The sequence below is a fragment of the Penicillium manginii genome, assembly GCF_028828005.1.
Source record: "Penicillium manginii strain IBT 31320 chromosome Unknown utg000002l:1.0-5564898.0:1.0-5567710.0, whole genome shotgun sequence".
NCBI lineage: Eukaryota > Fungi > Ascomycota > Eurotiomycetes > Eurotiales > Aspergillaceae > Penicillium > Penicillium manginii.
Genome location: NW_026643103.1, coordinates 4,805,838 through 4,831,901, shown reverse-complemented (window position 1 = coordinate 4,831,901; position 26,064 = coordinate 4,805,838). Strand labels below are relative to the sequence as shown.

The 26,064-nt window shown below is 50.1% G+C and overlaps 12 protein-coding genes across 12 annotated transcripts; 8 read left to right on the top strand and 4 right to left on the bottom strand.

Annotated features, from left to right (window-relative positions):
- Positions 1 to 149: 149 nt before the first annotated feature.
- Positions 150 to 3,588, bottom strand: N7533_003102 (uncharacterized protein; the record flags this gene model as incomplete). Its single annotated transcript, XM_057099752.1, has 7 exons — positions 150 to 1,117; positions 1,167 to 1,311; positions 1,367 to 1,633; positions 1,692 to 2,273; positions 2,311 to 3,250; positions 3,315 to 3,483; positions 3,561 to 3,588. 7 exons carry the CDS (start codon positions 3,586 to 3,588, stop codon positions 150 to 152), a joined length of 3,099 nt encoding a protein of 1,032 aa, XP_056964888.1.
- Positions 3,589 to 4,196: 608 nt separating this feature from the next.
- On the top strand, positions 4,197 to 5,792 carry irs4 (the record flags this gene model as incomplete). Its single annotated transcript, XM_057099751.1, has 1 exon — positions 4,197 to 5,792. The coding sequence occupies one exon, from the start codon at positions 4,197 to 4,199 to the stop codon at positions 5,790 to 5,792; it is 1,596 nt and encodes a 531-aa protein (XP_056964887.1).
- Positions 5,793 to 6,984: 1,192 nt separating this feature from the next.
- On the top strand, positions 6,985 to 9,783 carry N7533_003100 (uncharacterized protein; the record flags this gene model as incomplete). The annotated part of the gene is made up of 10 exons (XM_057099750.1): positions 6,985 to 7,088; positions 7,155 to 7,203; positions 7,378 to 7,531; positions 7,593 to 7,794; positions 7,850 to 8,420; positions 8,477 to 8,515; positions 8,572 to 8,640; positions 8,707 to 8,966; positions 9,022 to 9,674; positions 9,734 to 9,783. The coding sequence occupies 10 exons, from the start codon at positions 6,985 to 6,987 to the stop codon at positions 9,781 to 9,783; spliced, it is 2,151 nt and encodes a 716-aa protein (XP_056964886.1).
- Positions 9,784 to 10,319: 536 nt separating this feature from the next.
- On the bottom strand, positions 10,320 to 13,061 carry N7533_003099 (uncharacterized protein; the record flags this gene model as incomplete). Its single annotated transcript, XM_057099749.1, has 6 exons — positions 10,320 to 10,581; positions 10,645 to 10,794; positions 10,851 to 10,930; positions 10,985 to 11,617; positions 11,682 to 12,872; positions 12,939 to 13,061. 6 exons carry the CDS (start codon positions 13,059 to 13,061, stop codon positions 10,320 to 10,322), a joined length of 2,439 nt encoding a protein of 812 aa, XP_056964885.1.
- Positions 13,062 to 13,372: 311 nt separating this feature from the next.
- On the top strand, positions 13,373 to 15,976 carry spb1 (rRNA methyltransferase spb1; the record flags this gene model as incomplete). Its single annotated transcript, XM_057099748.1, has 4 exons — positions 13,373 to 13,390; positions 13,448 to 13,597; positions 13,668 to 15,357; positions 15,414 to 15,976. 4 exons carry the CDS (start codon positions 13,373 to 13,375, stop codon positions 15,974 to 15,976), a joined length of 2,421 nt encoding a protein of 806 aa, XP_056964884.1.
- A 333-nt stretch (positions 15,977 to 16,309) lies between these two features.
- On the top strand, positions 16,310 to 17,877 carry dot1 (histone methyltransferase DOT1; the record flags this gene model as incomplete). The annotated part of the gene is made up of 2 exons (XM_057099747.1): positions 16,310 to 16,845; positions 16,914 to 17,877. 2 exons carry the CDS (start codon positions 16,310 to 16,312, stop codon positions 17,875 to 17,877), a joined length of 1,500 nt encoding a protein of 499 aa, XP_056964883.1.
- Positions 17,878 to 18,157: 280 nt separating this feature from the next.
- N7533_003096 (ATG16 family protein) lies at positions 18,158 to 18,955 on the bottom strand (the record flags this gene model as incomplete). Its single annotated transcript, XM_057099746.1, has 3 exons — positions 18,158 to 18,316; positions 18,417 to 18,805; positions 18,871 to 18,955. 3 exons carry the CDS (start codon positions 18,953 to 18,955, stop codon positions 18,158 to 18,160), a joined length of 633 nt encoding a protein of 210 aa, XP_056964882.1.
- A 278-nt stretch (positions 18,956 to 19,233) lies between these two features.
- Positions 19,234 to 20,253, top strand: rab7 (Rab family GTPase YPT7; the record flags this gene model as incomplete). The annotated part of the gene is made up of 6 exons (XM_057099745.1): positions 19,234 to 19,263; positions 19,339 to 19,392; positions 19,506 to 19,601; positions 19,671 to 19,850; positions 19,939 to 20,086; positions 20,144 to 20,253. The coding sequence occupies 6 exons, from the start codon at positions 19,234 to 19,236 to the stop codon at positions 20,251 to 20,253; spliced, it is 618 nt and encodes a 205-aa protein (XP_056964881.1).
- Positions 20,254 to 21,112: 859 nt separating this feature from the next.
- On the top strand, positions 21,113 to 22,734 carry N7533_003094 (DMT family transporter; the record flags this gene model as incomplete). The annotated part of the gene is made up of 6 exons (XM_057099744.1): positions 21,113 to 21,232; positions 21,319 to 21,666; positions 21,719 to 21,724; positions 21,793 to 21,865; positions 21,927 to 22,351; positions 22,438 to 22,734. The coding sequence occupies 6 exons, from the start codon at positions 21,113 to 21,115 to the stop codon at positions 22,732 to 22,734; spliced, it is 1,269 nt and encodes a 422-aa protein (XP_056964880.1).
- A 497-nt stretch (positions 22,735 to 23,231) lies between these two features.
- N7533_003093 (uncharacterized protein) lies at positions 23,232 to 23,561 on the top strand (the record flags this gene model as incomplete). Its single annotated transcript, XM_057099743.1, has 1 exon — positions 23,232 to 23,561. The coding sequence occupies one exon, from the start codon at positions 23,232 to 23,234 to the stop codon at positions 23,559 to 23,561; it is 330 nt and encodes a 109-aa protein (XP_056964879.1).
- A 183-nt stretch (positions 23,562 to 23,744) lies between these two features.
- On the top strand, positions 23,745 to 24,206 carry N7533_003092 (uncharacterized protein; the record flags this gene model as incomplete). Its single annotated transcript, XM_057099742.1, has 1 exon — positions 23,745 to 24,206. The coding sequence occupies one exon, from the start codon at positions 23,745 to 23,747 to the stop codon at positions 24,204 to 24,206; it is 462 nt and encodes a 153-aa protein (XP_056964878.1).
- Positions 24,207 to 24,867: 661 nt separating this feature from the next.
- N7533_003091 (PH domain-containing protein) lies at positions 24,868 to 26,014 on the bottom strand (the record flags this gene model as incomplete). Its single annotated transcript, XM_057099741.1, has 2 exons — positions 24,868 to 25,671; positions 25,763 to 26,014. 2 exons carry the CDS (start codon positions 26,012 to 26,014, stop codon positions 24,868 to 24,870), a joined length of 1,056 nt encoding a protein of 351 aa, XP_056964877.1.
- Positions 26,015 to 26,064: the final 50 nt, after the last annotated feature.

Below are 26,064 nucleotides of genomic sequence, written 5' to 3'. Positions count from 1 at the left end.
ACTCGTCTGATTGCACGGAGCTTCTTGAGGGCTCCATGGTAGTTATATTATCCCGGAAAAAAAAAAAAACTTAATATTCTAGGGAGAATTATTGTACAGACCCTACCGAGACCCGGATCTGAATCAAAAAAGCATGGAATAATTATCTATCAGCGAGCATCCAAAGTAGCCCCATGGCCATGGCTCTGCTCTAGATCACGATTATGCGATATGATATCCGCCAGCTGCGTTAAGGTCGCGATCAGCTTCTTCGATATACCCCACGCCGTCAAACCAGATAGCGTCTCACATCCCATTCTTAAAATCCGCTCTGGGCCCTCAGGCGAACAAATATCCCCAACGCCAGTCACATTACCCCTCATCGCATATCCTTCTCGCACAAAAAGCTGGACGAGCTCATCATCGCACGGTCGGTCTAAGTGAATAAAACTAGGCTCCTGCGACACATCCCCTCGATTCGTCTCGGAACGCGGGCTGGAATCCTGAGAACCATTGGTGTGGCAAGAACCATATGCCCACAGGGTCAACACCGCCAGGAAGGCTGCTACAGGTTCATGGTAGGCACTTGTTGAATATCGTCGGATGTGCCAAAGGGTCACGCCGGCGTGAATGATCGACAAGCGGGCTTTATATTGGTCGTGTTTCACCCATCGCCAGATGTATTGCCACTCGAGTGACTGTTGTCGTTTGCTCCACTTTGATCGGTCGGTGGCCAGAGAAGTCGCTAGAGAACGAATTTCGCGGAACGGTGCCAGTAGGACGAGGCGTGCAGTGTGAAGATGGAGCACGGTGGGATGCTCAAGGCCGGCAGCTTTTGCAATGGTGCTGTTGGCTGTCCAATGTAAAATATCTAGACAATCGCATGCGCTATTGCGCCATTTGGAATAGGAGGGGATGCCTGGTAGCCATACAGAGCCTGTGGGAATTGCGGTTTCACAAGATTGCTTTTTGGCAGTGGGGTTCCAGAAAGAAAGAGGTCGACGAAAGTAATCGCCAACTTCCCACATCCGTTGGTAGAGGGCGTGAATGAGAAGAATGTGACTGAATTCGCCAATCCCCGAAACAAGTCTCTTTTCAATGTACAAAATATGTACAGCATCATAGAGAGATTCATTGCCTAATCATGTCAGAGTAGATCATGAGCTGGAGAGATGGGTGAAAATTACCTGGCAAGTTATCCCATTGCTGCTTCCATGTCTCCGCAGAGTTCGCTTGCCACAGCTTCTCATGTGTGGGCAGGGTAGCCTGTCCGTCGTCTAGTGAGAGGAGCGGACGCTCTTCAAAGGCATATGCAATTGTACTGTCCAAAAGCTTCAATGATAGTCGTTAGTATCTAGTATTTTTGCTCTCGGAGGGGTCTCCTTACCCAAATACAGTATCCAGTTCGTTTGCGGACCTCTTCTTGGACCCATTGGCTCCATTGTGCGTCATTTGAAGTCCTTCTCGGCGTCGGTGTCTTCTTCGAACGAGACGCTAGTAGCCTTTCGAGGTTCGAAAGCGCCACCAGATCACTGAAGCTACTCATAGCAGAACGCTGATCTCCTTCGTTCCCACTATGCAAAAGCCCAATGCAATTGAGCAGCTTTGCTTGGATAAGGTCAAGAGCGTATTGATTTATACGACTTTTGTTCTTCTGTTCAGGGAGATTGATGAGTAAATTGAAGATGCGAGAGTGTTAATGATTTATTTACCTCGGCCAAGAAAGCTCGGCGTATCAGTTCGTGAAATGCAGTAGCGCATTGGTCGGTCTCAGGGGTACCTGAACAATGACATCCAGTCGCCACGATTGCTAAGGTCAAGAGCCAATGACATTGGTTTGGATCAAAGGTAGGCAGGTGGAGCATCGGGTAAACGGTTTGGAAGGATTCAAAGTAGAAAGCAATATAACGATTGCATTCATCTGCAGTTGGAAAGTGTGTGGACTCAAACATTTCAAAGAATGGATTGTCGTTGCGGCATAGTAGAAGAAACTCGCCGTATATTTTATCGTATATAAAAGGGTCGATTGGCCTCAATGATCGTAATATATCTTGTGAGATATTCTCCACGCGAATTTCGCATAAAATTGGGAATCCGAATTTCCGTGGAGTCCCTTCCGAGTCGGGCAACGAATGCCCAGGATTTTGGGCTTCAATGGAGGATATGGACCACGAAGTTTGCTTCTTTCTGTACTTAGGAAGTCGAGCACCAGTGCCATCAACATAATACTGCCCGGATAGATTTGCTGAATCCACCGAATCGACATTTACCGATGCCTCGCTAGTGACATTTGACTGTCGTCGATGATTTTCCAAGCCCGGCCCGAGTGACATGTTTTCCGACGAAATTTGGGGGGGCATTCCCAGGCAACGATGGGCTGATTTGTCTTGTATCGATCACCGGTGGCTGCCATGTTGTACGAGCGGCATAGGAATTTGAAATGGGAGGCTGGCAATATTGTGAAGGGGCTCCAGGTCGTTGGCTCTGATCTCTAGTTGTAAAAAGCTCGTTGGGAAGCCAGTTTATGGTGGAGAGCATGGACTGGTCAAAAAAGGAGGGGTCGAATTCCATCGCCATCTCTGAGTTTCCGGACATGTCAATTTCCATCTCGGCTCCTGAATCGGGTAGACCTGGTTGAGTTTGTCTCAAGTCCGAGCTCATGCTTGTTAGGCTCGGAACGATAGTGTTGACAAGCCCATTATATGGATGAGGGCAGCCATCCTTCTGGTAGACCGACGGTGGTATCTGTGGTGTATCTGAAACTTTGTTGGAAGACGGTGCATAAAGCTGAGCATTTGAGGTACCTGCTACTGAATCTCTCCCATCTGAATCGGTCGGTTGGGATGGAGTATTTGTGGGATGGTCCTGGTCTGAAGTAATAGGCGCCCGTTGCGAATCATTCATATCGTTAACCGGTAACTGTGTTAGCTGGAATGTCATTGTACCCTCCATCAGTGCAGGGTCTGTGTGGTTTGTGTAGGGCTTAGGTGACAAGGTCTCGGCGGTTTGTAGTTCGTTGTCCTCCGTTATGGAAAGCTGCCGAGAGGTTCCATTTCGAGCCTTCGCTTTCGATCGTCGTTCAGTGGGATACTGACACTCAAGGGAGCGGGTATCACATCTTCCACATGGACTGCCACCACTACAGCGCACTCTGGCCATTGCACAGCCATAGCAAGCCCGAAAGGTCTTGACAGTAATTCGATGAGTACGGTCCTTGCCCCCATCGCCTCCTTGTGTATGATGGCTCAATTCGTGTCGATGTAGCGTATCACTGCACAACCCACATCGGTCAATTCATCCGAGCGGCCACTGTATCCTGGGAGATGGCAACTTACGTTCGAGAGAAGTGGCGGCCACATTGGGCACACTCGAAAGGTTTCTCCTTGGTATGACTGCGCAGATGTCGCTTGAGATGTTCTGGTCGCCGGAAGGTACTGCTACAAACAGAGCATTGGACACCAGGAGCGGTTGATTCTATCCGATCTCCACCACTGAGATGTCCATCTAGACCTCACACAATTATCGTCAGTCATGATGCCGCCGTGTGGACCGTTATGAATGATGTGCGAGCTTATTCTTACCCGCCACATAGTCAGTCTCCGATAGCATATCGCCTCAAGGAAGCACATGCAGATCAGCATTTCCGGATTATGAGAACGGTGAGAGCATATCTTCTCCTCTTTGCCTTGCAGGGCTTTGCAGGAGGGAAGAGCAGGGGAATGTCCTGGGGACAGGGTATAATAAATCGACCCACGCGCAGCGCTGCGGAGAACCCTTGGGAAAGGCTGGGACCACACACGATTGGGTCTTCAATCTAAACGGGGCCGGCTCGGTTAAATTTGATCGAGGGGAAATCTGGGGTTAACCAAAAACCGCCGGGATCATCGTGGGGCTACCAGATGTGATTTAGGTTTCAGTAGGTTGCAGCTGGAAGCCCTGAAAAATAAACTGTATCTGAGTCATTAAGGCGAGAAGGTTCGTCTCTGGTCTCCGTATTATCCACTGAGTATGGTTGTCCATTGAAGAGAGACCGAGAAAGAAGTACAGTACTAACTAGTAAAGCTCGCTCAGCAGTCCCGTGCACGCGCCGCTGGTGGAGAACTCGTCATTGTCCTTGTCCTTTTCCTGCACTGCAACGCCCCCCTCCTGTTCTTCTCTCCCATCACCGTGGCGTGACTTGGTCTCTTCAAACATTGTCTTTGGCGGAGCTTGCTTCCATGAATGGCGAGATCGCCGCGAATCCGCGGTTATCTTCCCCGTCCTCCCGAAATGCCTCCGCGCTACAAGGCGCCTCCATCGCCTTTCAACAGTCCCGTCCATCGTCTACCGTGAACAAAGCCCCATCTGCTGCTGCTGCTGCCGCCGTGGCTAGTAGCTGGAATCGTCATGCAGAATCTAATCGTTCAAATATGGATTCCGACCCTGGTCCTGAAGTCGGCTCCGTGCGCGACAAGATTGGAAGGTTGACAACAAATTCCCTATCCCCGCCAACTAGCGAATCTCGCGTGAGAGGACGAACATCCCCATCCCCATCATCACTATCCCCCGGGCCCGAACAGATCGCTGCCCGTCTTGCTGCGTCGCGATCACCCGATAGGAGACAGGAGGCATCCTCCGCCACTGCTGCCGCAAGGCTCGGAGCGATGCGCAGTGCCAGCAGAGCAGCGCCGCCATCCCGACCCGCCGAAGAACGACGAGAGCTACGCTCACCAACCCCAATTCGACCTACTCCTCCGATCAAAAGCCCTGTGGATAGTATGCTTCAGGATGACCCTCCAAACATCGGTCTCGAATCTACGATCCGGCGCCCGCTGTCTGCCCAATCCAAAACAAGCAGTGTCTCCAGAGCGAGCAGTGTATATTCCGCAGCCCCGAGCCCTCATCCTTCTATTACGCCTCGGTCCCCAGCTGTGCCCACCGAAGATTTCAAACCAACGCTTCCTCCGCGAACCCCCACCGGTCTCTCCTCTGCGTCCTCCATCGTGTCCGTGGCCGGGTCGATCAAAAAGAAGCCGGTCGGGGCCGGTGGTGGATCCTTGGTTCGCGCGAACACCCCAAGTATGGGGTCTATGTCGGTGGCATCACACAACAGTAACTCGAGCGCGATACATGAATCGGGCGGCATGACCGAGGAAGCTCTATCCAATGCCATTGTCGCATCCTCCTTGGCATCGGCTCGAGCATCCCCCGTATCCAAATTGGCTCCACCACCTCCCCCACAACGGCGGCGGGCACGATCTCGGTCCCTCTTACAGCAGCTAGCGCCTTCACCGAAGAGCGATCTTTCAAGGACGCCAAGTCCACCCAAGGGCATGCCACAGACTCTGCGCGGCATGCCGAAAGCCGACGAAGCCGAAGACCGCCACCGGTCTAGAATGCATTTGATCCACAAACACCCGCACAAACATCACGAAGGAGATCGGAAACGATGGCGTCGGGAGGTGACGGAGAAGGAACGTAAACGCTATGAGGGGGTTTGGGCCTCGAACAAGGGGTTGCTCATCCCTCCTGGGTGGGGCAATGGCGGAGAACGACGAGCGCAACCTGCGGACATGGTGTTGAACCTTGTTGTGCGGGAGATCTGGTCGCGCAGCCGCTTGCCACCCGCCATGCTGGAGCAAGTGTGGGAGCTCGTGGATCACCAGCGCATCGGGTTGCTGACGAAAGAAGAATTTGTGGTTGGAATGTGGTTGATCGACCAGCTGTTGAAGGGCCATAAACTACCAACCAAAGTACCGGAGAGTGTTTGGGACAGTGTGCGGTATGTGACAGGCATTCGATTAACGACGACTGGCAGTAAGGCCTACCCATGAAACCTCGTTCTGTGACGCGCAGGTTCGCCTTGGCGGAGCAGGATGGAAGGAATGAGCAATGACATACATACATACATACATACGTTTACAATTACAATTACATTTACATTTACTACCCTACTATCCTACATTATCATTTGACATTTTATAATGAATTTCTATATTCATGAGTCCATACTTGTAACGAGTTTCTGTAATCCTCTACTACAACCTTGGAACTTGAAGTGCATAAGTACCCATTGCCACTTGAACTATTTAGATACTACTAGTAGTATCCATATGATAGTAGGTGCTCATGTATGCCATACTTAGAGCACCGAGGTATACTAGTGTATAGCTGAGTCACTAGTTGATCGTATCTCAGACTAGTTCTGTAAATGTACTCGGACCGTATTCCGTGCTTGGTACTATTTGCTGCATATTCCTATCCCTAGCGGGCTCCACTTGAGCCTGGACGATTACCTAGGTATTGTGATGAGTTCAGAGACAGCATGACCATTCTAATTCATGCTTATTCTTAGACTAGTTATGGAGTACATCTTATTACCATGAGTTTTTCCCATCGTGCCACCCATGCCACGTGATCCGGTAAAACCGGAGAAGCCCAAAAGAGAAAAAAGAAATTAAAATTAAATACTAGTACTAGTAAGATTACCTAAGCTGCTAGAAGTAGAAACAGCCCTGGAGAGTCCCGCCATTATGGAACAAAGAAATATTATCCATATTACCACTGGCACACTATCTACTGTCAGTGGTAAGAGGTAGCATATAAGGACCATTCATACCTTGCATGCATACCAATGCTTGACAATCCCCAGCGGTTCGTGGGCATATTAGGAATAATCAAACGTTGACAAATTGCGGGCGTCTGGATCACCGCAGAGCAAATCCCGAAACTCCACGCCTCGGGATTTGCCTCAACGATCGAGCAATCAGCGCACCGCATCTGTATATCAAAGCTCTTCTTCTTTCCTCAGCGCGCGCTGACTGAGCCGATCTTGAATTGTTTTCTTGGCTCCAGGGTCCCTTCAAGTCCTACGAGCATTTTAAAGAAAAAAAGAACAAGAAAAACGAGGGTTAAATTACCAACTCGATTCCGAGCAAAGCTAGACTGGTCTGCTCCTCGAGGGGGATCCATCGCTCATCTCCAACTCCTTCTCCAGTCATCTCCATTCCGGCCGTGTGATTCGCCATGTCCGACACTTTTCACCACGAGGGGGGGCTTGCTTCGACCGCGCCTCGACCGGTTCGTAAGAAGTTCGCCAAACCCCCAGTCAAAGTCGCCTGTTTGCCTTGGTAATACAATCTCGTCACCCTCTCACTACCGGTCTTCAAGTTTGCTAACCTTCCCCATTTTTCTAGTCGCGCTTCTAGAACACGATGCGGTGGCCAGCAGCCTTGCTGTTCAAATGTGAGTGAGTCGCTTGAAGTTTCCACTATGCCATGTCATACTGGAATTTCTTTTGTATATCCCTAGTATTTCCCCCTCCCATTCCACGTTCTAGACTCCTTTGGGAATCGTTTGATGCTCGCTTGTTTACACTACTCGCGCGGGGCCATCTACTAACCAACTTTGCTTGTTTAGTGCCTCGACAAAGGTCGCAAATGTGGCTACCTGCCCAGTAAAAGAGGCGGTCCACGCAAAAAGAAGCAGAAGCTGTCGCCATCGCCCTCACCGGACGAGGAACTACCACGAGATGAGTCCTATGTGGATGTATCCTCGGCGGACCTCGAAGAGTGTATGTTAATATGTCTTACCTTATACTACTAGTATGTCACAACCCACTGACGGCTCTGCAGCCCCGGGCATGTTTACCCAAATCGATGTCCTCTCTCTGCCAGGTGCAGGGTTGCGTCATCTAGATTTCCCACAGGTGGCCTCGATGTTCCAAGGCTACTTCACGGGCGATGATAGCACATCTCATGTTCACATGGGCCCGATTCCATCCCCATTAAGTACCACCCAGTGTCTGGTGAGAACCTACGGCAGTGAACCAGAAATGTATGCTTTCCCCCGGTCGTCTTCTGACCCACAACTATCTAACAACGATTGTCAGATTGAATGCCTATTATGATTTCATTCATTGCTATTTCCCCATTTTACCACCACGCGCATCACCGCAATATCAAGATCGCCCGTTGCAGTTCAACATATCTTCATCCAATTCGTCACCAGAGCCACTCATGATGTATAAGCCTCGCTCGCCATTGAGCATGGCTATTTCTGCAATTCTTGCTCTGATCCCTCATCCTCGGGATCCAGAACCGTCTTCCCCCGCATCAGTTCTCCAGCGCCGGACCTACGCGCATGCTTTCGCGCAACTCGCAAACTCAATCATCGAGTCAGAATGTGACCTTGAGATCTCATCAACTGACCCGGGTCAAGCCTTGTCCACTGCACGTCCTTCTGTCGATCGCGAGAGATTACATCCTCGGACCCCCGAAGATCTAGAAACTGTTCTTGCCCTACTTGTCCTTTCGGTGTATGAGTATTCACAGCGAGGGAATATGTTAAAGATGAGGTACCGTGCTGGTCAAGCTCTAGCACTTGCCCTGGACAAGTCACTCCATTGTTCCGTAGAGGACAATGGGTTTTCCGAGGCCCGCCGGAGAGCATGGTGGATGACAGTTCGTTGTTCCCATTCCCGTTTTACCATTTGTGTCGAGTTCTAACACCATCTTAGTACTACTGTGTCATCCAAGGGTCTATAGTCAGTACGACTGTACGTATATGTCACCGCTACTTACCAAGTATCGCCACTAGCTAACATGAGAATAGCCACCCACAATAGTCATCAATGATCCTCAATTCTCAACGCCATACCCTCGATTTGCTGCTGATGCTGAAGTACGTTGTGACTTCCGTCCCCATTTAATTTATTACACAAACATATCGACTAACTTACATCTTTAGGGATGGTCTATCTTAATGCAAGCCCAACAAGTGTTGGTATCGGCCACCTCATTCATTGTTGACCTCAACAAGGCTCTCTATTCCCAATCAGGCATGCACTACATGTATGAAAGGATGCAACAGCTTGACTCCTGGACCACATCCGTTCTCGCCCAGATGGATATGTCACCCATGATCTCTCCAGAGTCAGACTTTGGCGATGGCCGCGAAACAATTACCGCCCAAAGTATTCGATCAATATCAAGAATCAAACTCTCGAGGTATGTATTACAACCTTCGAGTTTTTTAATTGCGCCCCTAATCCATACATTACAGTGCTCAAATCAAAGCACACCGATTACGAGCTTTCTCCGACATCCCCATCTTCATCAAACGACATTGCGATTTAACCGCCGCCGATCCAAGCAATCCACCACACGAGGTCAAAATTTCTCCACCACACCAAGGAAATGGAGTCAACAACGTTGGCTGCTCTTGCAGCAACCTTGACCAATTCCAGCGTGCCTCGTCGGCAGAATACATGACCCCATCCGACTCCTCCACCTCTTCCGACATCCACCCCGAAGTCCCACAGTACCCTCAATTCCCCTTCGCAACAGGGTTCCCATATAGCCCTCAACACTCCGCTAAGATATGCCTCCAAGCCGCTTTGACCATCTCCCGCATGTTCGAGGGTCTTCCATATCCACAACCTCTAACAGAGACTCGTCAGCAAGAGCACCAGTCGAACCGCCCACTCCCCCGCACAATGCCTTCTTTCGCCTGCTGTCTAATGCAAAGTAGCTACGCCATGTTCATGATATTTTACAAAGCCCGCGTGTCGAAGCAAATATCGCCCGATTCCGAAAGCGAAATCGCAGCCGAATCAACCGATCAGCTCGTCAAAGAACTACGGAATGGCCTGGAGCGGATCATAACAGCTGTATCAAATTACTCCGATGCTTTCGAGGCGTTAGATGGGATGAGAGGTATCTTTTTCTGCCCCCTCAGTGCACTGATCAACCAAACCGCTAACCCTTATCACAAGATGAAATCCAAGGTGCATATCAAACGGCGTTCCCTCTCGCTTCCATTTAATCGGAATACTTTCCGCTTCTTCTCTGTTGCATTTTCTGCGAAAAACGTCTTCTTTTCTCTCTCTTCACTCAGCGACATCGACTATTATCGACACTCTGCATAGCTTGCAATATCCTCTTGTTTCAGGGGCTTCTTCGAGGCTTATGACTTCATGTATCTATCCCGGAATTCTTTAATATCATTCACACACGCACTGGCACACGTACCTCACAACGCCACCACAAGACAGGACAAGACCTGGAGTGCACATATACATAACGCAAAAACACGACTTGAAGTACTACCTACCTAGGTAGGTATACGATCGGGAAAACTACCCCTCTACCCATAGCATTTAGCATAAGCAACCAACTTGAAGATTTCCAATAAATATATCGAGAAAATGAAAAGCAAGGATCTGTTTATTTCCTCTAGAATGTTTCGCTAAATTGCCCCAACGCTGAATATCGTACCAATCAAAAAGAATAACAAAGAAAAAAAACGAAATCCTACCTAAATTGGCAGGTAGGTAGCTAGGAATGCCCAAAGCTACCTACCTACAGCTTCGATCTAATACCCTCAAGTCGGAACTTGACATCCTTCAAGACCTTACTGGAAGGTTTCCAGTCATCGAATTGGCGGAGAAGCTCCATTGTTTCATCATGTAGTTGGCGCCGGACATGTTCCTCCTCGAGAAGACCCCGCATGGCGAAGGGGAGGATGTATGGGTTTGCTGGAACCAAGGGACTAGTAGATCGTTTGATGTTGAGTGTTGCATCTGGGACACTGGATGTTTCGAGAGCAAATTGAATTGCCATGCTAAGATGGGGCAAATCAGTTAGCGAAGAGGTCGACCTTTTATTATTTCAATTAGAAACTTACTAGTAGACAACTTCATCGTCGTACAAGCGAGAATGACCATCGCCGGTGTAGAGGCTGCCGGCAAGAGGGCCGCTGAGTTCACGAATGAGACCGTGATCCGGAACGCCGAGATTCCGTAGTTTGAGAGCGAAGCCGACAAGGTGTGACAAGCTAAATCAAGATGGTTAGAATCATATAGAATCGCAGGTCTAGGATATTGGACTCACAAGCTTGGGGCATGGACCCTGCCGTCTACAAAGACGGAACGATAAATATATGGGTGAGCAATGGGAGAAAATAAGGAAGACTGTAAACTTCGGTCAGAAAGATTTGCCGGAGACGCCTGTGGACTCAATCATACCTCTAGAGAAACAAGCTGGTCATCTATACTTCCAACATAAGATATGCGGACGCCGAAATCGAGAGCACATTGTAGGGCAGCTTCGTAGTCTTTGGAGACTTTGCTAGATGGAAGCTCAAATTCGAAAAGTTCACCGGCAGATCCACTGATCCATCGAGACCGATAGGAGGAGAAGGGCCCCATATTAACACCGGCCATGGCACAGATGCCTACCCGACTGGCATCGAGGCAACCAAAAGATATGAGCTTAGCCACAAGCATTATAGAGACCGGCACTCCTTGACTGTGACAGGCCACGAGGATGAAATCGGCTTTGCGGATCTCTTCCATCCAGTTCAGAAGAAGCTTCCACAATAGGTCCACTCGATCAGCAATGCGCCCCTCGCCTTCTAGTGCGATCTTTTCTACTTCGCAAGAGTAGCCGTGGTCGGCTGTCCATTTGGTTATGGCCTCGGCTGCCATGTTAGAAAACCGAATGGATGTTCCAGTGGGTTGACCGAGTACGCTTCGAATCACCGGGGCGGGGAAGTAGCCATGGACACCAATGGCTAGAGCACGTTTGATGCGAGGGGGGTTCCTTGACACGAGCAACGTGCCTGTGCTCTGGCCCTTTGCTGTAATGCAAGATTCGGCCTAGAGTCTGAAATAGGGAGGGTGACTCTTCCAATGTATATGTTTCTTCGAAACGTGGAAGGACCTGATTTGGCAGAATTTTCTGCAATTGTTTCGAAGCAGAAGTATCTGCTGGTTGAGGCTCAGTGGGTGCTATGGTATTTGCAGATGTGGTTTCAACGACAGGCACGGCACCATCTTTCACTTGTCCATCCTTGGTCAACTTCACTTTCAGGCTTCCCTTTTTAGTGATATTGACATGAGAGTCTGGGCTAGGTCCGAGAGATGTCGGCCGTGGCGGTGTATTTTGGTCCAGTGTTGCTTCAACTGCCTCGACCTCTTGCGGCTTTGATGGTTCTGCCCCTTTAGAGGGTTCTTTGGACCAGAACGACCACCCGGATGCTTTCGTGGCCCCAGCAGGCGGCTGTGGCTGTTCATTTGAATTTACCTGGGAAGAACTTTCTGGAAGGTCCTTGGGCGCCATATCCACGTCTTCGTTCGATGGATTGGTAGTGTGCGATTGGGATCCTTGAGCTAATTCTGTTGGCGGTTCCGCTGGCCTGGTTGAGGGCGCCGACCCGTACCACATCTGCAGCCAAGACCGTTTATGAGCGTTTGGACTGGCCTGTGGTGTATTGATTGACTGGTCTGGTGCGTGCTCCGGCTCCGGCTCCGGCTCCTGCTGGTTCCCTGATTCGTTCGTCTGTTGCGCAGCCGGGTCCGGACCAGCTTTATCGGGCTGTTCTTGCGTTGCCTCTGCGGGTTCAGGCCCATCAGCGGTGTCTTTTTCGGTCGGAATAGGTCTATATATCCACGATAGCCATCCGCTCGCCTGCTCGGTGGAGGTGGTCTCTTCGGCGTGCGACGTGGGAGGTTCGGCTTGAGTGGTAATATCGTGTTGATGGTCAGATGTTGCTTTCTCTGCCGGTTTCCCAGGTCCTTCACCGGATGCTTCTTTATTTGGCGTAGATGCCCCGGTGGGAGTAGATGTGGCGATGTTATTCAAAGCAGTTGTAGAGGCCGTACCATCAGATGCAATGTTTAGTCGGGTTGTAGTCACATCAGCAGGTAAAGATCTGGTCGAGTTTCCCGCCTTTTTGGTCAGCTGGAAAGAAGGATGTCGACTATGTCTGGGGTTATCGAGAAGGGAGGTTGTGGATTCGGCGATGCCGGACGCTACGTTCTGCGCGACCGATATGCTCTCACGGGCAACCTCGGTAACCGGAGCTGCCTTGGAGGTTCGTGAGACGGTCGACCAGGATCCTGGATACCAACTCTAAGTAGATAAGTCCCATTAGTGATGAAACTAGAAGAGATTGTGATTTTGAGGTCCTAAGCATACCGCACGTCCTGAGGGCTGAGAGTCCGAACGGTCTCGGCCAGCATTTCTTGGTGCCGCGGGGGACGGTGAGTCCGCGCCAGAGGGACTGGGCTTCACTCTCTTGCGCGATCCCTTTGGCGTCATGGAAGCGGGTGTAGTAACATCGAAGGCAGCGATCTTTGATACAAACAAGAACGGAAGGGCTCTCAAAAAAGGTAAGGCCGAGCAAGAGCTACAAAGGCGCCACGGCGACTGGGGTTCAATGTCTGATATCACGTCACATGGCGGCCTGGTTCCTGGGGTGCTGGCCTCAGGCACCAAGGCGGTGAACCATGGTCGACTTTTTTTTTTCTGCGGCGCCGCTGGTCTGGATGGTATACACTCTCTGTCGCCCTTTTTTTTTCTCTGTACATTTACGGCAGACTGGTCTTTTGTAAGACCGCCTGTACCTCAAAATGGCGATCCAGAAGAAGGTATGTGCTCTTTCTCCCTCATCTATCTGGTGAGCATCTGTACTGACTGCTTCAAAGCACGGAAAAGGTCGTTTGGATAAATGGTATCGGCTGGCCAAGGAGAAGGGCTACCGATCGCGTGCTGCTTTCAAGCTTGTTCAATTGAACAAGAAGTATGGATTCTTGGAGAAGAGTAAGGTCCTGATCGATTTGTGTGCTGCGCCTGGTGTAAGTTCCCAGAACAAGAATCTTCTCCATCTCATCATCCTTCGGACTCCAGTTCTAACAAAGCCTCCAGGGTTGGTGTCAAGTGGCGGCAGAATGCATGCCTAACCAGAGTATCATCATTGGTGTCGATCTCGCTCCGATCAAGCCCATTCCTCGAGTCATTACCTTCCAAAGCGATATCACAACGGACAAGTGCCGCGCTACCATTCGGTCTCATGTCAAACATTGGAAAGCAGACACTGTCATTCACGATGGTGCGCCCAATGTCGGTTCCGCTTGGGTCCAAGATGCCTTCTCTCAGGCGGAGCTGGTCCTTGAGTCGATGAAGCTGGCCGCGGAGTTTTTGGCTGAGGGCGGAACTTTCGTCACCAAGGTTTTCCGTTCCAAGGACTACAACCCTTTGCTGTGGGTGTTCAAGCAGCTCTTCACATCGGTTGAGGCTACCAAGCCTCCTTCTTCCCGTAACGTGTCTGCCGAAATTTTCGTCGTTTGCCGTGGCTACAAGGCCCCTAAGCGCCTCGATCCCAAGTTCCTTGACCCCAAATATGTTTTCGCCGAACTCTCCGCCCCAACTCCTAACCACGAAGCCAAGGTCTTCAACCCCGAAGTGAAGAAGCGTAAGCGTGATGGTTACGAAGAAGGAGACTACACCCAGTTCAAAGAAATCGAGGCGACCGAGTTCATCAACACTACAGACCCTATCGCTATCCTTGGCACCTACAACAAACTCAGCTTCCAACAACCAATTGGTGGAGATCTCGCAATGCAGACTTTGAACAGGTTGGAGGAGACTACAGAAGAAATCAAAACCTGCTGTGAGGATCTCAAGGTTCTTGGAAAGAAGGAATTTCGAAACCTGCTTCGATGGCGCATCAAGGTCCGTGAGAAGTTTGGTCTTGCGTTGAAGAAGAAGTCAGAGGACAATGATGCCGAGGAGGTCGCGGAAGTCGCCCCGATGGATGAAGAATTGGCGATCCAGGAAGACCTTCAGCGCATGCGCCAGAACGAAACCACCCGGGAGAAGAAGGAAAGGCGCAAGGAAAATGCCAAGAAACGAAAGGATATCGTGCGCTTGCAAATGCACATGACTACGCCGATGGATATTGGTATGGAGCAAGTTGGCCTCGGAGGCTCAGACAGCACTTTCTCCTTGAAAAGAGTGGATCGAGCAGGTGCTCGTGATGCTGTCGTCAATGCGCGTGATCTTCCTGATGAAAGCGAGAGCGAGGAAGAAGAAGATGAAGACGACGAGGAGAGTGATGACGATGGCGACCGTCTCGAGAGAGAGCTTGATAACATGTACGACCAATACCAAGATCGCATGGAGGACAGAGACACGAAGCTTCGTGCCAAGAAGGCACGAAAGCCTTACGAGACTGATGAGTGGGATGGTTTCTCAGAGGATAATCAGAGCGACGATGAGGAAGAGAATGAAAACTCGGAGTCGGCTGCCGCTGTGAACGATGCCCCTCAAGCTGGAAGCCTATCAAATAACGCCTCCATCTTCTTCGACCAAGACATCTTCCAGGGAATGGACGAAGATGAGGAAGAAGACGAGGAGGAGGAGGAGGAGGAGGAGGAGGAGGAGGAGGAGGAGGAGGATGAAGACACCGATATGGATGAAGTTGAAGTGCAAGAAAAGCCATCCAAGAAGAACAAGAAGGAGAAGAAGCCCTCCAAGAAATCCGAGGAGGAATGGGTTGATTCAGATGAAGAGCCTGTGGAATTCGAAGAGCCTCGGAAACCCAACGGCCAACTTGGTGAGTTCTCACGCTAAACACTTGACGCGCATGCCTTTCTAACTTTGGATCTACAGACATCGATATCATTACAGCCGAGGCTATGGCTTTGGCCCAGTCAATGGCGACTGGTGAGAAGAAGTCGTCTGATCTTATTGACGATGGTTTCAACCGCTTCTCCTTCCGGGACGTCGACGGTCTGCCTGATTGGTTCATGGACGACGAGGGTCAACACAGCAAGCCCAATCGGCCCATCACCGCCGCCGCTTCCGCCGCTATCAAGGAGAAGCTGCGCGCCATCAATGCCCGTCCCATCAAGAAGGTGATGGAAGCCAAGGGTCGCAAGAAGTTCAAGGCGGCGCAAAGGCTCGAGAAATTGCGCAAGAAGTCCGCTCTGTTGGCAGAGGACGAAGCGCTCAGCGAGCGAGACAAGTCGGCGGCCATCACCAGGATGATGAGCCGGGCTACCAAGAAGAAGCCCAAGCAGCAGGTCAAGCTAGTTGTGGCCAAGGGTACCAACCGTGGTATCTCCGGTCGTCCTAAGGGCGTCAAGGGCAAGTACAAGATTGTTGATGCACGTATGAAGAAGGATATTCGTGCGGAAAAGAGATTGGCAAAGAAGAAGAAGAACAAGTCCTAGATGTATCTTTAGTACATAGTCGACGGAATGTCATTGTGATACCCTGTGTACTAGTATTGACTAGTGTTATACTATGTAGTTGTACAATGTAGTGAGTGCAGTAGTTCCTCGGAGTCACGGCAAGCGGGCTTGGCGAGTGGCGCTCCGCTTATCGATCGCGCTTTCCCTGCGCCCCATTTCGACCCTCTTTCCTCTTTTTACTGAGGCTCCTCCGATCTTCCTCTCTTCAACTCCGACCATACATACGCCCTCATGTTTTTGCGCATACATTAGTCCTTTTATTTGTTACTTTTTTGGTTCATACAGTACATTTTTCACGCACATTCCATCCCCATGGGGTTCTTTGATCAGTTCCAGAATGGAGGGGCCTTCTCTCTGCAGCCACAGAAGAACCAGATTCGCAAAGTTGTTCAGACGCGACCAGCTCCGGCAAAATCGGCTCCCAACACCCCGAAACCCCGGTCCCCTCGAGTCCAATCCTCGTCGGAGCGATCTCGAAAGACTCATGCGGCCCGATCTGTCTCGAGTGATCCCGATGCCCGCCCCTCTAAACGACTGAATACCCCAACGCGCGTGCGGAAGCGTCCAACCCCCGAGCAACGACTTTCCAGTGACGATGATGCCAGCGATAGTGACGCCTCGTTCGAAGTACGGAAGCGTGCGAAAACCAGCGCCAGTGCGGAGCCTGACCCGGAACGTCGCGTGCGCTCGGCGAAGGCATTTTCGGAGGAGGGAAGTCGGCCGTTCAAAATGGTGCATGCGACCGATATTACATCGACACAGAAACCAGGGTCATTCAAGCCGGCGTTTGGTGCCGAAACGGTCAGGGAGATTCTTCTGCAGTACCCAAGTGCATCGCAAAAAGAGAGGTATGGACACCCGTGGTATAATTTGGTCCCGAATTGCGCTTACAAGTTCTTTTTATTTCACCGTGCAGATTCGACTGTGTCTCTCCTCGAGACAGCGGCGATTTCCGGCCCATCGACGACATTGTACAGGTCATCGAAACTGTTTCCGATAACTATATTCCGAGCGAAGAGGCCGACGAATTCAATGATGAGACAACCGGAATCCGACGAAGGCTGCGCCGAGCGCTGGCAGTCGCCTCGGAGACCCAGTTCCGAGACGCGGTGGGGGATTACAACAAGGCTATTGAGAAGTTGAGGATTTCCGGCAGTATTGCGAAGCAGCTGGATGCGACACAGCGGATAGATCTACCCTGGGTAGAGCGAATTCTCAACCAAACATATGCGCGCACGGTGTCCCCTCGAGTCGAATCCCTCCGGCAATATGAGAACGGCACGGATAATGTGTACGGCGAACTTCTCCCCCGATTCATCAGCAACATCTTCAAGGAAACGAAGCTCAAGTCCGGCCAAGTGTTTGTCGATCTCGGCTCTGGAGTTGGAAATGTGGTTCTCCAGGCTGCTCTTGAAATCGGCTGTGAGAGCTGGGGCTGCGAGATGATGAACAATGCATGCGATTTGGCAGAGCTCCAGCAGTCTGAGTTCAAGGCCCGCTGCCGGCTCTGGGGTATCGCACCTGGTAAGACGCATCTTGTTCGGGGTGATTTCTTGGAACAAGAGAGCATCGTTAGCGTTCTTAAGCGCGCCGATGTGATCCTGATTAACAATCAAGCATTTACGCCACAGCTTAACAACGAGCTGATCAATCATTTCTTGGATATGAAGGAGGGCTGCCGTATTGTTTCCCTCAAGTCATTCGTCCCAGCTGGCCATAAGATCCAGTCGCGCAACCTCAACTCTCCCATCAACCTCCTCAAGGTCCAGCAAAAGAACTATTGGTCCAATAGCGTCAGTTGGACCGACGTTGGCGGCACATATTTCATTGCGACCAAGGATAGTTCACGATTGAAGTCCTTTATGGACAGCACTCTATGAAGTGGAGCTGTTCACCGGAGCTTGGTATTTCAACACCATTGGGCAGACTTGGTATTTGGACACTGGTCCAATACTGTACATTAACCTTTTTCTTTTTTTTCTGGACATATCCATGGATTATTGTATCATACCAATTCAACCTGTACAAATAAGATTCCATCTAATCTAGCCTCTGTATTTAAAGGCGCATATCTCTCTAGGCGGGCACTCCTTTTCCAGTTGATCGTGTCAAGGACATGCATAGGACGTAGACCTTTTTGTTCTCTTCTGTTTACGAGCATCATGAAAACTTAGAGGCGTCATTCATAGCATCGGCTTCCTGGCCCATTCTCGCCATCCAACGATCAACAAGCTCTCTGTTCTCGTGTTCAAGCCGGGCGGCCTTTTGCTCGGCCATGTTCATCTGAAGGTTCAATGCTGCTATTTCATCTTGGAAGTCCTGATTGGGGCGGAGGTCTCTATTAGCTGCATTCATGATACAAAAACTTATCCTTGCTACCAAACGATCTAGAGGGTGGGGCAGAGGGGACAATGCATACGTCAAGCAGTTTGGCCTTTCCTCTCAACTCTTCATCAACATCTTTCAGACGTTTCTGCTGTTGCACCACTTCGCCTTCCAGCGAGTTGATTCGTCGGCCGTCTTGGCTGATCTTCTTTCGGAGTTTCTCCGCCTCGTTAGTTGTCTGGTCCAGGCGATCTCGTAATTCAGCGCGAGAACGCTGTGCTTCAGCTAATTCGGTGCGAGTAGTGTTTAGAAGGTCCGTTATTGACGGTCCCGCTTCTGTCTGATGTTTTTTGTTTGTCGCGGATTGAGAAGGGACAACTTTCTGTGTTTCATTGCTGGCTGCGAGCTCTCTCTCGCCTGGTGAGATCCCACTTAGTTCTATGGCAGGAGGGGCTTTGGCCGAGCCATCTGCGAGTCGGGTATCTATTGTGGTTGGAGTATGTCAGTTATAGAACCAGGAGCTTCAGTTGAACTCTGGAGGCACAAACAGGCATCATAAATGGTGAGATTGGCCTTTTCTCGATGATCTCGCACAGCCAGTGCAGCCAGATACTCCTCTCTCCAATGGGCCATCAGCCTTCCCGATGTGAGGAATGTGTCGGAGATGCGATGATGTCGTTCGCGGCGCTATCTTGTTATCACCTGCCCACCGCCCCCCTCGACCGCCCGGCCCATGTGCATCATCAAATCCCGCTGCAACCCAACTCTCAACTCCAACTCCCGAGCACCATCTTTCCTCTCGTCTTCAACCATTTCCAGACCCTGCGACGAGCTTAATCGTACCTTTCTATTCCCTATACTTCTGGTGGTCTATTACCCTTTGCCTCAACACCATCAGACTGACCGATACCATGGCGTCACGGAAGAAGGTTCTCCTCAAGGTACGCTCTCCGCCTCCGCACCAGCTCCGAACGACCACTCCAAGTCAAGTACTAACCTGGTGACCTGAATTATAGGTTATTATCCTTGGTGACAGTGGTGTTGGTAAAACCAGTCTGATGAACCAATATGTGTGTCCTCTTTCAACCCCCCAATTCAGCTTTGTCGTTACCGTCGAGCCCCCCCCATCTGCCTCATTCCTTCAGCGTCGCTAATATATCGCCTTTTGCTCCGTGGTCCATAGGTCAACAAGAAGTTTAGCGGAAGTTACAAGGCAACTATCGGAGCCGATTTCCTCACTAAGGAAGTTCTCGTTGACGACCGACTGGTCACTATGCAGGTAAATCTCGCCCCCGACAGCTTGCAGAGATCGCCATGTGGGTCGGAAGCGCTAACTGATTGTAAATAGATCTGGGATACCGCTGGCCAAGAACGTTTCCAATCATTGGGTGTCGCCTTTTACCGTGGAGCCGACTGCTGCGTTTTGGTCTACGACGTGAACAACTCAAAGAGTTTTGAGGCCTTGGACAGCTGGCGGGATGAATTTCTAATTCAGGCGAGCCCGCGTGACCCTGAGAGCTTCCCATTTGTAAGTGCTACCCATATCCTCGTTTTTGCCCAGCAGTGGATTTCGAGTCGCTTGTTTAAAATGGTCGTCGTGCTAATTGGCCTTCCAGGTCGTTATTGGTAACAAGATTGACGTGGAGGAGAACAAGCGCATGATCTCTTCGAAACGAGCTATGACCTTTTGCCAGTCAAAGGGCAACATCCCTTACTTTGAGACCAGTGCGAAGGAGGCAGTCAACGTTGAGCAGGCATTCGAGGGTGAGTCAATATTTTCGTCCAATCACTATATGATTGGTTACTAATGACTGTTTCTAGTGATCGCCCGGAGCGCACTCGCGCAGGAAGAGGCTGAAGAGTTCAGCGGAGAGTTCAGTGACCCGATCAACATCCATCTGGACAATGAGCGCGATGGCTGTGCCTGTTGATACCCTTGCCTGCTTCTCCTGACGTTTTAAGCGACTGTTCTCATTTCCTATACTCATTTCTTTTCTCTTCGTCACATACCAATGCTGGTGGTTCTCATCTTCCCTGGTGGGGTTCTGTAGAGATGGTCATTGATTTGCTTGTTTGGATTGCTTCTCTGTCTGTAGATGTTTTCGGCTTGGGCTGTGGATTTTGCAACTGAGCCATAGGCAGAATTGACTCGTCCTTGGCCTCCTTAATGAGTGATTCATGCATGTTATATTTGAGCTTGTTCCAAAGGTTGCATGGCTATTTCCAAAGTAGTTTTCAAAAGGCTTGGCGATACTCTAACCTACTACAAATTAGATGGGGTGCTGTAATAGGTCCACTTCAGAGTGACAGATCAAATAAGCGGACTATAAGTCCCACGGAGCTCTAGAGACAATATTTCAATGGCATAGACTGAACCTCACTCCAATGTACTTTGACTAGATGTCTGGAAATCATATTCAATATGAAACCTTTATAAAACCAGGGTAGCCAGGGTGGTGGTTAAACGGCATCCCGGTGGAGTCTCCCCGGTTCTCTTATCGCTGCCAGTGCCGATCCCATCCTCCCACAACCACACTGCATTTGAATGCTCGACCTTCCACCGTCCTGCCGGACAGGATTCCCCTCGATCGCCCTGGGCAGATATCCACCGGGATCCGGCTCGACTATTATCGCGTGATCGATCTCTCGCATATGATCTGCATTCCTTGTCACACTTGGCGACGCTGGAAGTCCCCCACGATTTGATCACACGCCGAACCCGCCCACAACTTCTCGACGCCCTTTTTTCCCACCGAATACTCTGCTCCCATACCAGCACAGAGTGACAAGATGGCCTCCTCCCGCGACTCCCGAGAGCCGCAGACGGCCGGGTTTGCTAGACATACAGTGGGGATGGGCCTGCTCTTGGTGGTGGTGGTACTCTGGACAGCCTCGAATTTCCTCGGAAGTGTACGTTCGCAAATTCCCCGTGCGCACAGTGTGAAAGCCATGAGACCCTCTTGTACAACTATTTCTAACACATTTCTGCTCATCAGACAATATTTGCCGACAATACATACCCAAAGCCTTTCTTCGTCACCTACGTGAACACCTCGCTGTTCATATTGCCACTATTTACCATATTACTCGGTCGAACATGGACGCTGTGGCGCTCTAAGAAACTATCGCAAATAACTTCCTTCCGGAGTTTGTTGCGCCATCTAGACTCGGAGGACCCCAAACCCGAGGAGCAGGGTATCCTACGTGGGGGATCATTCGACAATGAATCGCGCGCCCACGATGTCGAGAACCCGTTGTATGCAAGTGCGAATAACGGCGACCAGAGTGCCAAATTGGGGCTACGGGCAACAGCAAAGCTCAGTCTCGAGTTCTGTCTCCTTTGGGTAAGAAACACCTGGATTCTTTGAGATAAAACAATTCGCTAACTAGTCGCAGTTTATCGTATGTCATAACTACTCATGGAATGGCTTCGAACTGAGGATATAACCTTCTAACTTGCTCTTGTCTAGGCAAATTACTTTGCTATGGCATGTCTCCAGTTCACAACAGTGGGTAGCACGACTATCTTAACATCAACTAGTGGTAAGTCAAGCAGCCAATGTATCTCAACCTATAAATCGCAAACTCACCCCGATAACCCTAGGTGTCTGGACTTTGATCTTCGGAGCCGTGATTGGAGTTGAGAGATTCACGCCCCGCAAGCTCCTCGGCGTCATCGCGTCCCTCATCGGAATCATTCTGATCTCCCGCGTGGACCTGTCCAAGCAGGACACCGACACAACCCCGGCTGCTATCAGTGGCCGAGATGGCTCGTTCCCGCACAAAACATCCGGCGAGATTGCCCTAGGCGACGCAATGGCGGCATTCAGCTCCATCATGTACGGGATCTACACGATCGTAATGAAGAAGCAAGTAGGTGACGAGTCACGCGTGAATATGCAGCTCTTTTTTGGGCTGGTGGGTCTTTTCAATCTCGTGCTCTTGTGGCCTGGATTCTTCATCCTCCATTGGATTGGAATTGAAACGTTCGAATTGCCCAGCACAGACCGGGTGTGGACCATTATCTTAGTATGTTCATCCTTTTTTTTTATATTGCTGCGCTGCCCCGGACAGTGCAGATGGAGAGATTACATTGCTGACTATTATACGAACAGGTCAACTCATTGTCATCCTTCATCTCTGATATTGCGTGGGCATACGCCATGCTCCTGACTACTCCTCTTGTTGTGACAGTCGGTCTAAGTTTAACGATTCCGCTGTCCCTGGTCGGCCAGATCATTCTACAGGAACAGTATGCTTCCCCATTATATTGGTTTGGAGCTGCTATTGTATTTATGTCATTTTTGGTCGTCAACCACGAGAGTAAAGTTGAAGAAGAGAGCCCTGACCCCGTTCGACACAGAGTGTCCTCCGGTGAATATGAGAGCATTTCTCGTGATGAGGTCCGTTAGGATTATTACGAAGTTTCCTGCGTCGATTGACTTGTTTCGTTGCATCTTTAGCCTAGAATTACATTTCTATTGGACCCATTTGTATCTGCTGTCCCTATGTTTTTCGACTTGACAGCCTGATGGAACTTATCTCAAGGTTCCACATATTCAAAGACTCGAGATAATTACACAAAGGCCAGGGAATGAATGGAATCTCCCTCTGATTGTTTGTATGAAATAATGAAACACTACAACAGGGGACTCTCGGATAGCTGAAAGCTGGATAGTCTCTTCCATTGTCGAGCTCTTTGAAACAATCAGCAAAACTAGTCCGAATATGGCATTAGAAACTAATATTCAAATAAGTGGGCTAACAGATAAATACCGCTTCGATCCACCTCTGAGTATTTCTAAAATCATCAATATAACTGACTCTCATAGTATCCATTCCAATTACCATAACACCAATCCAGTACTAATATCAAAACACCAATTCAGTATTATTGCAAGTTCTCACTATGGCTCAGAACCAGAAATCTTTCTTGAACATTGATGTTCCAAGGCCGATAGATCCAGTCGAGCAGGCACGCCATATATCCGAAGCAAAGACTCATCTTGATAGAATTTATTTCTCAGACGTATTTGTCGAGCTCTTGCGAGAGGGTCTCGACGATGGAACCGGACTGGCTCAGTACACAAGTAGTGTCGAGGTCTTCATGTTTGATGACGAGAAATGGCGCAGTCTCTTCCAGAGCGCTTTGCGGGGCGAGTTTGAATTGCAAGAGCCAGGAGAAGGAATGTGCGAGAGCGCCGCATCTGACAAAGAGCCTTCCACCCTTGTTCTCTAGAAGGCCTGGGGTGACTACTTTCCCAAGGAAGCGCGGGATGCTCTAGAGAGCCGCAAGCCCGACGCAGAGGTTTTCCGCAGCGTTATGCTCGCAGGTTGGGGGAAGTCTCTCGCGAGGGTTTACTGGACAGTTGAGGAGGTACGAAAGTCGGGGGGGGGTGTATACGGCCGAGTCCTTGACGCGATGGCGGAAGTGTATGCGTGGAAAAAGGAGCAAACGGAGCTCCGATTCCAATTCTATTTGCCAAAGTTTACTGAACTTATTCGGGAGGTCATTGATGATCTCTTATTCGTAAAACGAAGTGACAGTCTCACTAACGAGTTTATTGCTAAAATGGTGCGCCGGGAGTCTTTTCACATGATGCAATTTTGTCACTTCAGGGGCGCCGGCAAGTATGTTTTGGGAGGACCAGACCTTAATGCGGTGAAATTCGAATCTGGCAGCCAAGAGTACTGGCATGTGAATCATTTCGAGGCTCGAATTCGGGGTCTTTTGTCTGACGTTATGATGGACCGCAGCATGTCGAAGTATATGCCGACTGTTGAGGAGCGTCGAGTGTATAACTCTAGACTTTGGTGTAAAGCGTTTGAGAACGCTACGTTCCGCTCACAGGGAGAGGCAGCTAAGCAGAAGTCAGTCGAGTAGGATCAGCTGAACATTAAGGAATCCAGATCAGCCGGTCTGGAACAACGTCATACTGGTTGGTACCTAGTCCTATGGAGACCACATGCGAGCCTCATTAGAGTATTATTGCAGTATTTTGTATTCAAGAATGGAATTTGAATTTTACTAGGTGATAGGAAGTTCAGTCGTTTAATATCTCCAATCAATGAATATTTGAAGCGGAAAGCTCTCAATGTAGTAGATCTAGAAAATCATTGCTCCGAATCATTTTTTGCTTTCTACATTTGAGGATGTGTGTTAATAGAATGAAACGTTAAAAGTAGATGAGTAGGTTTGCGTGAGAGGTACTGCAAAAAAAGGAATCGGCTTCAAGTTATAAGGACGTTGCCAGATGTCCATAAAGGAAGGTAATAACGCCTGGTATTTCTCGATGACTCCGGTGCTCCGTCTGTTGGCAAAGGAGTAAGAGAAAAGCGCTCTCAACAAAATGGGTATATCCAGAAGGAGACAAGAGTATCTCAATGTGAAAGTATTAGCTGATGAATATGTATAGGTCATCTGCGAAGAAATGAGGATATGAGAATGAAACGGCGATGGGGTGGGAATGGGGAGACGAAAAGAAAAGTAAAAAGAAAGATTTACGAAGCGCTCAAGGAAACAAGAGTGAAAAAGAGTGCGGAGTTTACGCCGCGATAGCTGGGGCGGTTTCGAGCTTCTTGCGCGCAACAAAGATGCTCTTCAACGCGCCGAGCCAGCGCGCGAGTGATTCCTCGTCCGGAGCACAAAGCCGGTACGTCTTTTCCTCGGCGATGAGCTGCAGGCAGAATCTTTTTGATCGGGACATCGGATCGACCTCAGCGGCATCAATGACTTGAGACATAGAGATAATCTTAAGAGCCGAATACTCCTGGTCATCCTTGTAAAATGCCAGCGTTTTAGGCCGAAGTACAACCCAGAGCCGTTTCCACTGTCGAACAGTACCCTTAATTCGCAGTCCCTGTAAATATCCTTGACAAACGACACGTTCCGGATCCCGCAGAATGCCTAGATCCGACTGCCGGCTCGAATCTCGCGGTAGAGACGAGGAGACTATCTTGTCTTCAGGGGCGGATATGGACAGGGTGTGAATCGAGGGCATGGATCGCAATCGGCTGTTTCGCGTGGGCGTCGGTCCATCCGAGAGCTCTGAATAGGAGGTAATCTCGTTCCCTGAATAGTCCTGTGTGAAAGGGATGGGGGCCTTCCGAGCGGCGACCCAGGGGCTGGATCCCGCGACCGGCGATAAGGCGCGGCCTAGCTCGGGGGAACTGGCGCGGGCAATTGCATCATGATCGGAATGGTCGGTAGTGTCGTCAACGAATTGTCTTTGGATAATTGGGGGCTCTCGCTTGTGGGATAAGGCCATGAAGGCTTGGTCGTCCTCATCTCTCGGGGTCTCGGCGCGGATTCGGTCGATCCAGTCCTCGGCATCGCGTTCAGAGGGGGGCTTCGAAGCGGTAGTTCTTGGACGGAGTGAAGATTCCGAAGACGTGCTTGCGGTTGGAGCGAGGGGTTTTGACTGTTGCGACGGCGGTTACCTCAGAGAGGGTGATTGAGACGCGGAGCCGAGTGGTCTCTTCATCCTTGTAGACGGAGAGGAGGTTCGGGCGGAGGACAAGGTATGCGGATTTCCAGGAGGCGCGGAATACATGTTTGTGTTTGACACGTCGGAATACTTTCCCCGTCTTCAGGACGCGGTCGAAAGCGAAGCTGCCATGTTCATTGACGGGGGAGAAAGTGTCCAGGATTACTTGGCCATTGCGGGAGGGCGGCGCGGGTCCGAGATGCATGGAAGGATGAGGGAGCTGAATCGTGGGGGTTCTTGGGTTCTCGGAGACCG